This window comes from Cornus florida, unplaced genomic scaffold (assembly GCF_030987335.1).
Source record: "Cornus florida cultivar Cherokee Brave unplaced genomic scaffold, ASM3098733v1 CherokeeBrave_3.0.0_Hap2_Chr11, whole genome shotgun sequence".
Taxonomy (NCBI): Eukaryota; Viridiplantae; Streptophyta; class Magnoliopsida; order Cornales; family Cornaceae; genus Cornus; species Cornus florida.
The window spans coordinates 31,785,332-31,800,027 of record NW_026775581.1 but is presented as its reverse complement, the minus strand read 5'-3'; the positions used below and the strand labels follow the sequence as shown (position 1 = coordinate 31,800,027).

Here is a 14,696-nt window from a genome sequence, read left to right as displayed (position 1 = left end):
CAGGGTCATCACACCGTATCTTTCCGACAATTGTTGATGAGTTTCTTGATGTCTTTCTAGAGGAGTTGATGGTGCTTCCTCCTCTTTGGGAGGTTATTTTTGCTATTGATGTCAGTCCCGGTACCATGGCTATCTCTATGGCACTGTACTACATAGCACCCGTAGAGTTGGATGAGCTGAAAGTTCAATTAGATGATTTGAAAGCCAAGGGCTTTATTCATCCTAGTGCTTCACCTTGGGGAGCGCCGGTTCTTTTTGCGAAGAAGAAGGATGGGTTTTTGAGACTTTGCATCGATTATCACAAGTTAAACCACGCTACGATCAAGAACAAGTATACATTGCCTAGGATTAATGAAAACTTGTTTGATCAGTTGAAAGGAGCTATGTGCTTCTCGAAAATTGACTTGAGGTCGAGTTACTATCAGTTGAGGTTTAAGGATGAGGATATATCCAAGGCAGCCTTTCGTACACGGTATGGCCATTTTGAGTTCCTGGTAATGCCATTTGGTTTAACTAATGCTCCAGCAGCTTTCATAGACTTGATGAACCGTGTATTTAGTGACCATCTTGACAGATTTGTGGTGGTATTCATTGACTAAATTCTCGTGTACTCGGCTTCAGTAGAGGAGCATGAGCATCATTTGAGAGCAGTTCTGTAGATCCTTAGGGATAACCGGTTATATGCCAAGTTCGAGAAATGCGAGTTCTGGTTACTGGAGGTGAAGTTCCTTGGACATGTTGTTTCAGGGGGTGGAGTAGTAGTGGATCCATCGAAGATTGAGTCTGTGATGGATTGGGAGCGTCCGAAGATAGAGTTTGAGATTCGGAGTTTTCTTGGCCTAGCCGGCTATTACCGGAGATTCGTCAGGGATTTCTCTCATTTAGCGGCACCTATGACTCGACTTCCCCGCAAAGGAGTCAAGTTTGTTTGGACAGAGGCATGTGATGTAGTGTTTCAGGAGTTGAAGGTTAGGTTGACTTCAGCTCCAGTTTTGATCATACCTGAGCGTGGCTTGCGGTACGTGATCTATTGTGATGTTTCTCAGGAAGGTTTGGGTTGTGTTCTGATACAGACTAAGCGGGTGGTAGCTTATAGGTCTCGATAGTTGAAGACTCACGAGTTGAACTATCCGACACATGATTTGGAGCTTGCAGCAGTTATCTTTGCCCTGAAAGGGTGGAGACACTATTTGTACGGGGAAAAGTTTGAAGTGTTCTCCGATCACAAGAGTCTCAAGTATCTCTTCTTTTAGAAGGATTGAACTTGAGACAGCGTAGATGGGTTGAGTTCATGGAGGACTATGACTTTGAGTTGCAGTACCATTCGGGTAAGGCCAATGTGGTGGCCGATGCTTTGAGTAGGAAGTCACGGGGCACTCTTGCTAGCATGCCCATTCATAGATGGAAGATGCTAAAAGAGCTTGCAGATTTAGGTTTACAAATGTTTGAGGATGCTTCTCCAGTTACTTTATTTAGCATCTTGGCTCAGCCAGCTCTAGTCAGTAGGATTATTGAGGCACAGTTGAAGGATGGGGAGATAAAGTCCATCCACACACGAGTTTCAGGTGGCAAGGATGTAGAGGGTTGGACCTTGCATTCAGATGGTTGTCTCAGGTACAGGGGGATGATGTTTGTTCTCTTGTCTTGTTGCGATGATGTACTTTGGGATTTTCACCACTCTCAACTCACAGTTCATCCTGGTGGCACAAAGATGTACCACAATTTACGACGGCAGTTTTGGTGGAAAGGCATGAAATGGGATGTTTCACAGCTTGTGGCTCGATGTCTTACTTGTCAGCAAGTGAAGGTGAAGCAACAGAGACCGGCAGGATTGTTGTAACCATTACCAGTAGCTGAGTGGAAATGGGAGCACATTACTATGGATTTTGTGATGGGACTTCCGAGATCCCAGGTAGGGAATGATGCTGTTTGGGTCATAGTTGATAGGTTGACTAAGACGACGCACTTCTTACCCATGGCAGTGACAAACAGTGCAGAGAAATTGAGTGGACTGTATGTGAGGCAGATCGTCAAACTTCACTGGGTTCCGGTATCCATTGTTTTGGATAGGAATCCCAGGTTCACATCTCATTTTTCGTAGGGTTTTCAGGAGGCCCTTGACACCGAGCTTCATTTCAGTACAACATTCTATCCTCAGACTGATGGTCAGTTGGAGTGTACCATGCAACGAAAACAACCCCCAAGCTGAAAGACAACGCTCAAGCCAATGACATTTGCACCCACGTGCTTACGACTGGACAACCTCTCAAAAGAAAAATGACCGCACGGCCACACAACAAGTCAAAGGTTACTCACAGAACCCAACGCCAGACAAAGGAACGGAAGACAACAACCGTAAGCATTTCTCTTGATGAACCACCATACCGATCCAAAAACAACCACCAAAACAACTCCAAGATCATCACAGATCAAATCAAAGTACAAAACAAGGACAACGTGGCAGTATGAATAGTGACCAGAACCCGCCCACACTTACTCGTCAGTAAGGTAGTATGACAGTATAAGGCACTAATTCATAACCTACCCCCCACTAGGTCTACCCATGAAACCTCTCGATACAAATGACATCAATGTCGTGAATCATCATTACCAAAAGTACGACGGCAACCAGGCATCTTGTGAGAGTTGGGGTAGCTAATCCCAAAACTCTGACAACAATGTCATAGGCACCGCTAAGCTCAAGGTCCTAAGTCCTCAATACAACAAAACCAACAACTCCAACGCCTCAAAATACTCCTATTAACAACCTCAATCAAGAGTCCTAAGTCTAAAAAGCAAAACATCATCTCCGAAATCCCAGATATCATCCTGAAACAGATCAACTACAAAACCACACTGAAGTCAAACATCGGATCAAAATCCCTACTACGGATGACCAAATCCTTGAAATATAAGTCTACTAAGTGGTACACACATCAAGTCCTGACAACCAAAGTCACAAAACGAATCCCTCAAAACTGTGTTTGGCATCACCAAGCTAAATCAAAATCCTTTAATTTCAATTCACAATCAGTCATTGAAACCAAAACTATGCCTAGCCATAGCTAGGATGAGAAAACTCCATAAACAAGCCAAATCCAATAGCGATCTTCCAAAACTTCTCCTAAAAGTCAACCACATCTAAGTCTCCAAAAACTAAAGCAAGTCTCCAAAGGATATTCTCAAAAGAGTATCGAGGTCACCTCACGAATTAAATAAATCCTCAATCAATTGGACACAAGTCCCCAAAAAATGATCTCACATCAATCAACTCACTCTAAGCATCACAACTTCTTCAACAACCACGGCAAAACTCCCTAAGGAAAGACACGAAGGAAAGGAAACCACCAATCTTAAGAAGGATAACACCACGACTCCACCTCTAAAATGAATGACAACAAGGTCAAAGACTTCACCCCCTACATGAAAGTAAGTCGACCAAAATCCATCAAATCCTTGCTAAAGACTCAAAATGACAACGATGATCCTTACGGACCAACCAACCCTAAAACTGCGCACAAGGCGACGAAGATAAGAGACTCACTCCTTGTGAAGTCCCAACCACGAACCAAGAAAGAAGAGGAATCCCATTCTCCCACAAGGGTCAACACGACGAACACAAAAAGGAAGCATTCTTCCCACCTTAAAGAAATGGACAGCTCAAGACCAAACAAATATGACAACTCCTCTACAAGGAATCTCACAACGGAATCGTACACACTACGTACGACTGAGGGAAACAAAAAGAAGAATCAAACACGGAAGTCATGCATATGACAAGGAATGCAACTACCAAATAAATAAATCTACTCTCATAGATAAAATCAAAGGTACATGCGGCACGTCTCCACGTAAACACAAAAGCATGTCACTAAAGTACAGCAACAACATGACATACCTAAAGCATATATGCAGGGTATGCTAATGTCACACAACAAGAAGACAAATGTGGATAGACCTCCACCTACTCATGCATCGCACTAACATAAATCATACTACTAACATGGTAGTAAATGAAGCTGCAGAAAATGGAATGATGCAACAATGAACCCTATGGACATCGTGTCCTAGAGTGTCTAGATAAAAGGAAGGACCAATCCTAGCCACAATCTGACTCCAAAACGAATGTGACAACAACCTGTCTCAAAACAAACATGAGCCCTTACCACGATGGTAAGATTCTAACAATCCATTTCCAAATCTAAGGGTGACACTACAAGTGACACTAGCAATGCAATGCTCTCTCTACATAAAGCATCAATCAATCGACTTGATCCCAAAAGCGTCATCACGCAAGGAGAACTTAAATGAAATGGCTACTCTAGCCATACAATTATACAACCAAATCAATCACTACGACTGATCCCCAAAACAACCATCATCATTATCGATCAAAAGGACTACACCTGTCGGAACAAAACCCAACGCTGATTCCATCCGAACTGCACTCGTAACTTGCCAGTACGGTAGCATGACAGTGCCATGCACCCGCCCATAAAGTACCCACCCACGAAAATTGCAATCTCAGAGGAACCTTCCAAAACAACTAAGGATCCCAAAAGGTCCAAAACCTAACTATGGCCTAAAATCAACAAATCCAGTACTACGGTTGTGCCTAATGGCTTACTCCACTAGAGCCTAAACAAAAGGTGTCTCTGCACCTACCTCAAAACCAACTCTAGGTCAACAACAACCTAAACTACAATACAACCGTGACTACAATCACCATTAACCTCAACTCGTGCCTCAATGGCCAATCCCGTGTCATGCCAAATATGCAACACAGTTATGCATATGCGAACCTAATCTAGCTCACATCATATGTCATGCTCATTACATTGGAATCAAAACAAGATAAATAGGTAGCATACCACGTATAACACATAAGCATCTAAACATGTTATCAAACCAAAACATGTTATCATGAAGCATATAAGCACGTAAAACAAAGCAACAAAACTGTGATATGCCCTAAATCCCGTCATCCCAAGATATTCAAACCTGGGAGCTCTAATACCATTTGTGACGGCCCAAGTTTTGTAAACCCGGTGCGTCAATGATGACCAAAAGATGACCCGATAACGGATCCAAAATGCGGAAGCAAAAGGTGAAACAATGGTTTCTAGAGATACAATGTGTCTCTAAGACACCAATGCGGCCCTTAATGAGGTCATGGAACCCAAAGGAAAACGAATGCGGAAATGTTGTTTCAAAAACGGACAAAAAGGAACCTATGGGCAAAATGGTCATTTTGCAAAAAAGTGTATTCAAGTGCTATTAAGCACACCACTGGGAAGATAATGAAAAACTAATCATGATGGACTCAAGAATTTCATTATTCGGATTCCAGACGAAGGAGAAACGACAAAACAAAGAAAAACAAGCAATAAAACTAAAAGGGGTAAACTGGTAATTATCTAGAAATATCTAGGTGCAACCGAGCACACTATTGGATAGACAATGAAAAATTAATCAATTTGAAAAAAAATTCACTTGATTTGGAGTCCGGATGAGGGAGAAAGGTTAAAAATAAAATCGACGTCGCGGCGGCCCAACGACGGCCGTGACAGCTACAGTGCCGTCAACCCACTATTGCTGCAACTGAGAGTAAAAACGGGCATCTAAACGGACTTTTCTGGAAAAACTTAAAGAAGAAACCCCCCCTAAAATCAAGTTTCCTACCTCGATTGTGGATGGAAACAAAAAAAAATGCATTATAAAATGCCCAGAATGCCCCCAAGAAAATCTGGTCAAGGGGGTAAAAATTTCTCCGAGCTGCTATCCAAAGAAAGGAAATAGGGCTTCGAGAGATTTTTAAATTGCCTAAATTGAAAATGCAATCTTAAAATACACCCACAAGACCCCGAAAGTTTCGGATCGGTCGTCACACTTTTCAAAAAAAAGTTGATGAATAGTACCAAGTACATTTGTACTAAAAATCTGCAAAACCTGGCAGGAAGGATTTTTCGGACAAATATGGATTTTTGAGGGCCAAGATGGCATTTTCTGGAAAAACAAAGAAGAAATCCCAACTCAAAATTGAGTTTTCTACGTGAATCGCGAGGAAAAATGAAAAAAACACATTATGAAATACCCGAAATGCCCCTGGAACAGAATAGGGTAAAACTCCATAAAAATGCTACTTAGAGTTTTTGTTTCATCAAGGATGGTGTTGTTTGCCAAAGTGAGTATGCAAGTGCATGCAATATGATAAAATAGATGTACCAACATGGCCTAAAGCCTCTTTACATTCCATTAACAAGTTTTAGCATACAAAGCCTCCATTGTTGATAAAAATACATTTTCAAGCAAAATATGGCACCAATTGAATACAAGTGCAAATATAAACTTACTTGGCCTTTCGCCTCATGTCCTACATGTCAAATGCATTAAAAGGAGTGTACTTATATACACTTTACATACGTAGAATCAAAGAATACAAGTTTGAAACATAAAGCTACCAAACGATCCAAGGCAATGAAATCTTCAAGTCTTGAGTCCTGTAGCTGAAATATACCCCAGTAGCTGAAATATACCCCAGTAACGTAGGGGTGAGTAACATAAAGCTACTCATAGGAGATGAGCATGCATTGACCTAGCATTTTATAGTTTTATCACCTTAGGGTGAAACATGTTAAAGGACTCATGCCACCTCATGTCTATGTCAAGATGAGACTCAGGGAGCATCATAACTACCTTAGATCATTTCTAGCATGATCACATTGTTCATACAATTCAAATAACATAGAAACATGTTATACAAAGCAACAAGATATAGAATCTCAAAGTCTTCCACTTGAAATCCAAAATACGAAAACAATAAGAGTGGGTCATGCTACCTAACGTCTATGTTCAAAATGAATCTATAGGATCATTCCTAAACTACATTTGAACATCAAAATACAATTTATGATATCAATGCAATTTAACCGACAATGGAACTTCCAATACAACGCACAAAACATGCTTTCACAAAGTTACATCTTAAGCTCAAAATAGGAAATCAAATAAGGAACCACAAGTTACGATATCATCTAGTTATCAACTTGAAATGAAATACGAAATCAAACAAAGTGGATACTCGGACATCACGCCTGATCAGACCAACAACATAGTTACTTTAAGGTTACTAGCCCATAGGTAACCTCCCTATGTGTGCACTAGACTATATAGAGGGACAATCCCCCGTACTAGAGCCAAGTCCTAGCCTTAGCCAAACGACGACATCCCCAAGTTTCCAAAATCAACAAATTGTGCAACAACGTATATATATCAACATGTATATACAAGATATCAACTATTTACCAAGCACAATCCAAATTTGGAAACGTATACAACACATGCTCGAAGTCTACAACTACTATGGCATGAAAGATGTCAAATACAAAGTGCGTAATTCCTTACACATAGCAACAATATATCCAATAAGGAAAACATATTCTCATGGATATAAAAATAACAACTATGTTATCCAATGCTCAAAAGTAATCAAGTGAACATACACCGAATCCAAATCCATGATTTAAATATAGAAACAACTTCCAAAATGCAATTAAATCCATGGAGTAATAAAGTAGAATTTAATTAAACATAAATAGTTAAATTCTCTAAATTCCAAGTTAATCCTAAATAACCTCAATTTAATATATATTGAAGGACATGTCATGGTCATCACATATATAACATCAAATGACAAGTTAAGTGATTAAAATACTTAAAACAAAATTAATCAAGCTAATTAATTAATTTCCTCTAGATTTTTAAACAATTCCAAATGCCCTCAATTTAATCTATGTTAGAGAACATGCCAAAGCCTATTTAAATACCACATTACAACTTGATTTCATACTTGATACAACTATGTGAATTAAACTTTCACTAAAGATAAATATTAAATAAAAGTTGTAATTCTTAATCAAATGAGCCAAATTTAATATATGTTAACCAACATATCCAAGCATAATTTCCTAACATGTTACAATTCAATTCCAAGTCATACATATCCTTGAGCATTAAATCTTTTACAAAGAAATTAATTAAAATTAAATTCTAAGATTTATACAAAACATGCATACAAGTTGTATGAGCATATACAATCATCAATACAACACAAATATAATCCTAAGACACCCCCTACCTCAATTTGAGATGAAAATCTCAAAAGCCATCAAAATGAAACGGCTCCGAATCCGACGAAACTCCTAGGTTTTGTCGGGTACAACACGATCTATATGAATCTCCAAGAAGCCCCATGAAAATCCAAACTTGGCCTAAATCCCAAACTCAAAATTTGGTTAGAAATGGTTTCTAATAAGGGGTAATGGTAGAGCACGACGAGACGAGCAACAAATGCAAAGGCTGAAAGATTTTCACTTAGGAAAAGTAGGTTAAAGGAGGAGAGAGAAGATGGAAGCTCCATGGGCATCCATGGCTGCCTTTGGTCGTGCAAGGAGAGGAGGAAGAAGAAGAAAATCTGTTTTTTCTTCTTTAAGGCACCTATTTATAGTAAATCACAAAAAGTGCCCCGAAGGGCCCCGCCGGGTCCAGAAAAGTGGATTTTGAGCAAACACGCTCAAATGGCAAAACTCCATGAATGAAAAGATTCAAAATGAGAAAATATGAACAACGGAAGAAACGGCATCGAAAACCGAGTCCCGAGCAGAAAGTTATACCCCGAACAAGTTCAGCGGCAACCGGGTCCAAAAACTCTGAAACTGGAGAAAAACGACCAGAACGGAATTCTATGAATTTACAAGTCAAGAAAAAGTAAAAAGAATCCCGTACGAGGATCCAGGCTCCAGACGAGACATTTTGCAATAACTTTCGTTAATTGCACAATGGCCCCTACAAAAAAGGTTAACTGCGAAATTGCCCCAGAATGAAAATATCTTCCAAAAGATATTTTCTTAGATGCCCCTGAAATAAAATATCTTCAAAAGATATTTATGAAAAACACCCTAAGAAATAAAATTAATTCCAAAGATTTATTCATCCATGCCCCTATGGGCACCGGGAGCAACCAGAGTACTTTCTTGCAAAAGTAAAGATATGTATTTCGTGGAAACCACTCACGAGAAGGATACGTGAAGTCAAAAACCAACTCCGAGCACAAGAAGTGAGGTTGTGCCAAAAACTGACAAACGGAGATAAGACGAAATAGGGAAAATGACAGAATAGGGAAAAGACGAAATAGCGCATAGTGTCCATAAACGAAAAATGCGAAAATGACTCGGTCGTCAAAGGAAGTTGTCAATTCATATGAAAGAGTCTCAAAAACCAATTCTGAGCACTCGAGATGACACTAAGCAACGAAAAACCATCCACAGAAAAGAAAAGACAACGGAAAAAATTTATCCGCAAAATTTGAGGAAAAAGGGAAAAGGAAGAAAATGACTGGGTCATTACAACTTGCCTTTGGTTGAGTTTGCCTACAATAGCAGTTACCAGACCAGTATTGGCATGGCACCTTTTGAGGTGTTGTATGGCAGACCATGCAGATCTCCAGTTTGTTGGACAGAGGTCAGTGACACCATTGCCTTGGGTCCCGATATTGTCATTGAGATGACAGAGAAAATCAAGTTGATTCAGCAACGATTGGCTACCGAACAGAGTAGATAGAAGAGTTATGCTGATAGGAGGAGGCGATCCTTGTCTTTTGAGTTAAGGGACCATGTCTTTTTGAAGATCTCTCCCCGTAAGGGATTTCAATAGATGGGCAAGTTATCTTGTAGGTTCATTGGACCATTTGAGATTTTAGAGCGCGTCGGTGAGTTTTCTTATCATTTAGCGTTGCCGCCAGACTTGGATAGGGTTCATGACGTCTTTCATGTTTCTATGCTGAGGAAATACGAGCCGGATCCATCACATGTTTTGCAGTGTACTGATGTTGTCATTGATGAAGACGTGACCTACGAAGAAGGTCCAGTCTAAATTCTTGATTCCAGAGAGCAGGTTCTTCAGACCAAGACCATCCCATTGGTCAAGGTCCTGTGGAGACACCACGGGGTTGAAGAGGCTACCTGGGAGCTTAAGCAGGAGGTTCGCTCCCGGTATCCCTATTTGTTCTCTATTATAGGTACAACTTGATTTTGGGGACGAAATCCCTATAAGGTTGGGAGGTTGTAATGACACGGTCATTTCCTCCCTTTTCCATTTTTGGCAATTTCTTTTTCTTTTTTCTTTTTTTCGTTTTCATCTTTTTCCCGAATTCAATTTTTTAGGCGTAACCTCACTTTTTAAGCTCGGATTTTTTTCCGGCTTTGCATGCATCCATGATATTTAAATTCTATACTTTGTGTATTTTTACTTTTTAAAAAAAGTATGTTTAAATATTTACTTTTACGTAACGGGCATGGATGCATAGTTTTTTCGGAAATATTATTTATTTTTAGGGTTTTTTTGTAATTATGAAAAATAATTATTTTTCTTTTTAGGGACCTTTTTGCAATTAATTTTGGTAGATATTTTCAAAAAGGACCTTTTTATAATTATAAGAAAGTGTGACAAGTGTCGCGCTCTCATTGGGCCACTTGTAAGCATCTTATTGGTGAACACTTGGAAGCCTTGGATGATGACATGTGGAGGGTGGAGATTCACCCATTTGTTGGCCTCGCATTGGAGCACTTGTTGGCCTGGATTGTTGACAAGTGTAGGCTTTAGATTAAGCCTAGAATGAACCATTAGATTAATGACAAGTGTAGGCTCCAAATTAAAGTCTAGCTTTTGTGTGTGTGTGTAGGCATGATGCAAGACTAGGTGTAATTGACTTCCTTTGATCAAGTGAGTGGAGGATTACACCAAAGGGGGTTAATATTTCATTTTACATGATTTTTATGTCATCATCTTCCCACATAAAACCTTAGCCACCATTGAAGGAAACCATTAACTAAGGCTTAAAACCTTGGTTTTGACCTCCTTCCACTCACCTTAGACTCAAAAGCTTGGAAAACAAAATACTTGCCTCACCTTCCTCTATATAACCCTTGAAGGAAATTGTAAAATTCCTTTGTTTGCTTTCGTTTCAAGAGGGACAATCCTCTTGTGAGGTAGGGGGTGATCTATGTTTATAATCTAGGTGTTTTAATTATTTTGTGGCCTACTATAAATTGTTTACATGTCTTTAACTTAATTTTTAAATTATTAGGTTGTTGTAACTTGCATGAAATTAAGCTAGGACATGATATTGTTGAAGTCCATGACTTGATCTTTAACTTGCCTTAATATGTAGTTAATTGGAGTAGTTTTAAAATCTAGAGATTTGATCATTTTAATTTAATTATTTTTATTTAATTGCTCCAATGACTTGTTTAAGTTTCTAACTAGATATTGTTGATTATCTTGGCAAGTTCTTTCATATATATTAAATAGAGAATATTTGAATGAGTTTTGAGAAATTTATTTAATTATTATCTTGACATTGATATTAATTTACCTTGTTGTAACTAAGGTAGAATTGGATTGTAACTTGAAATTAAATTAGGCCTTGCTATGACATTTGATATATATTATAATTATAATTTTTGGAGTTGTTTTGTAATCCTAAGAATTTAATTATTTAATTTAATTATATTCCATTTGTATGCTTCCATTGAGGTAATTAAGTATTGATGTTATATTCTTGCTTAATTTATATTTTGGAACTTGGAGTATGATTACAAGATGGTATTCCATGAGTAGAAGTTATGATTTAACTTGTTGTATACACATTATACTTATATAACATTTAATATGCCATTGTAGCTTGAAGGCTTAGAGCATATCTTGTGTGTTTTCCATGACTTGGTTGTGCATGGTAATTGACAATGTGCATTGTGTATATGTAATATACATGTTGCACAACTTGATGATATTCGGAAAGCTTGTATAGACATTGTAATATGTTAGGGTATGTCTCTAGTACGGGGGATAAGAGTTCCCTCTACAACATATAGTGCGCACTAGGTAGTTCCTTGTGGGCTAGTAACCCGAGATCACTTGTTTGGTCACTGAGACCATATGTCCTTTGTCTTTCTGCCACTAGTTGATTTCGCATTTAAATTCCAAGTTGTTTACTTTAAGAATTTATACTTTATTGCATTGTATTGGAAGTTCCAATTTGAGTTAAATTGCATTAATGTTGTTAATTGTGATTTAAATGTTCTAATGTAGCCTAGGAAGATCCTTAGACACATTTGAAACATAGACGTTAGGTGGCATGTACCACATGGATTGGTTTATACTAAATTGTAAAATTTGTAAAACTCTAACTTATACGCATATCCATTTCCTACGAGTAACTTGTTTACTCACCCTAGTTGTTGGGTTGTTTTTTAGGTAAAGGAACCTTGTTTTAGGATACACCATATCCTTCAACACTTTTGGATACTTGGAAGTATAGTTGTAGCATTTTCATGCACTTGTTAGCATAAAATGCCTTGTTTTGTTTTAACTCTATATGTCAAAACATGACTTGTTTGTTCTAAATATGTAATGTACACATAAGTGTACCTTTTGATATATATTTGACATGTATGTAATGTGGCCATGGGCCAAGTGACTTTTAATTGCATTCTAGATACTTTTACATTTATGTGATATTAAGGAAAAATGGAAAAAAATTGTATGCTTTAGCCTTACTACATTTGCATGGGTGGTGGGAAATGAGCTAAAGCAATTCTGTAGGGTCTTATTAATCATGTATGAAGTGTGGCCAAGGTCCAAATGGTAATTTGATACCATTTTATATTTTTAGTTTTCAAAATTTCGATTCTAAATCCATTTTCTAATTTTTGGCCTTTGGGGGGTCAAATTTTGAGTCGGGGCTTCTCGGGAGCCGCGGACCATTCCCGCACGCTTAGAATCATTTATTACACTTGCTTGCATAGTCGTTTCAACCTAGAAATGCATTTAGGGCCAAATGCATACTTGGTGCAAAGTTGTATTTTCTGAGTTTTTGACCCTTTACTGATCTAGGGACATTTTGGGCATTTCACAATATATTTTTTTCATTTTCTCTCACATGGTCGGGTAGAAAACTCAATTTTAGGAGGGGTTCTTTTTTTGTGTTTTTCTAGTAAAATTCATTTGATAGCCCGTTTTTGCTCTCAGTTGTGGGCAGATTCTGAAAAAAAAAATCTTGTAGTAGCTTTTTAGACTTTCTTGATCTATGCTGATCAAGGGGGCATTTTAGGGTTTTTATAACATGTTTTTTTTGTTTCCTTTCAGGTAGCCGGGTAGAAAACATGATTTTAAGGGGGGTTTCTTCTTCGCGTTTTTCCAGAAAAATTCGTTTAAGGGTCCGTTTTTAGTCTCAGTTCTGGAAAAAAAAAATCAAAAGATGTTTTCTGTCAAAACACTAATCCTGCCCATATTTTAAACCCGGAATTTTTTTTTTTTTTTTTTTTTTGAAACTTTGGAGCTTAATATCTTCTTCATCTGGAGTCCTAATCAAGTGCTTTTTGAGTCTAAGTTTATTAATTTTTGCTTGTCTATCCAACAGTATGCATGGTTGCATACAGTTTTATCTAAAAAGGCCATTTTACCCCTTGTCAAATACCCTTGCCGCATTGATTTAAAACCCAAAAGTTGGTTTTTTTTGAAACTTTGACGTTTCATATCTTCTTCATCCGGACTCCGAATCAAGTGATTCTTGAGTCTAGATTCATTAATTTTTCCTTTTATATCTAATGGTATGTGTGGTTGCATCCAGTTTTGTCTGAAAGGACTATTTTAGCCCTTGTCAATTACCCTTGCAGCATTAATTTGAAACCCAAAAGTTAGTTTTTTTGAAACTTTGATGTTTCATATCTTCCTCATTCAAACTCTGAATCAAGTGATTATTAAGTCTAGATTTATTAATTTTTCCTCGTCTATCTAACGGTATGCTCAGTTGCATCCAGTTTTATCTGAAAAGATGATTTTACCCCTGGTCAAGTACACTTCCCATTTTATCATCTTAGCTTCTGCATTTAATTCTTTGAGTTTTGTGACTTTATGGAAGGTCACCCTGGCGTCTTAGGGATGTCGTGCATTCCTAGAGACCATGTTTCTATTTTTGCTCCCACATTTCGGATCCATTTCAGGTTGTCTTACGGGTCTTCATAGGACGCGCTGGCTTAAAAACTAGGGTCCTCACAGGATATTAGTTTTAAGGCAAAATGAGGCCATTACCTTTTTATGCATTTAAGCCGGTTGTTGTAGATTCCTTTTTAGAAGAGGTTATGCCGAATTTTTTTTTTATATATATTATTATTATAAATATTATAATATAATAATAATAATAATAATTTATTATTATTATTATTATTATTAGAATATTTAAAGCTGAGACTAAATAACCACCAAATGGCTCTGATACCAAATAGATATATATTAACTTAAAAATAACTTAAATAACCACCAAATGGCTCTGATACCAAATAGATACACATTAACATAAAATAATTAAAGTATTAAAATAGATAAGGCGGTGTATAACCGACCAAGCATATAATAATAAGCATATAATAATAATTTTAAAACAAATAAAATAACTGATTATTAGACTTGAATTAATAACAGAAATTACAACTGAAAATAACTTACAAATTAATGGAACTGATATATATTTGAAGTATACAACATACTGATGTTGTATTACACTCAGAAAATAAAACTAGAACTGAACTGAAAGTTACAATATGAAACTGAGAAAATGTAATGAAGCCTGAATTCTCCCG

At 37.6% G+C, this 14,696-nt stretch overlaps 1 protein-coding gene across 1 annotated transcript; it reads left to right on the top strand.

The window, feature by feature from the left end:
- Positions 1-1,387: 1,387 nt before the first annotated feature.
- LOC132280931 (uncharacterized) lies at positions 1,388-1,840 on the top strand. The gene has a single exon (XM_059782682.1). It carries the CDS (start codon positions 1,388-1,390, stop codon positions 1,838-1,840), a length of 453 nt encoding a protein of 150 aa, XP_059638665.1.
- Positions 1,841-14,696: the final 12,856 nt, after the last annotated feature.

Bases quoted from the DNA above. Each gene is read 5' to 3' on its own strand.
- LOC132280931 (XM_059782682.1), top strand. From the start codon at position 1,388: ATGCCCATTCATAGATGGAAGATGCTAAAAGAGCTTGCAGATTTAGGT.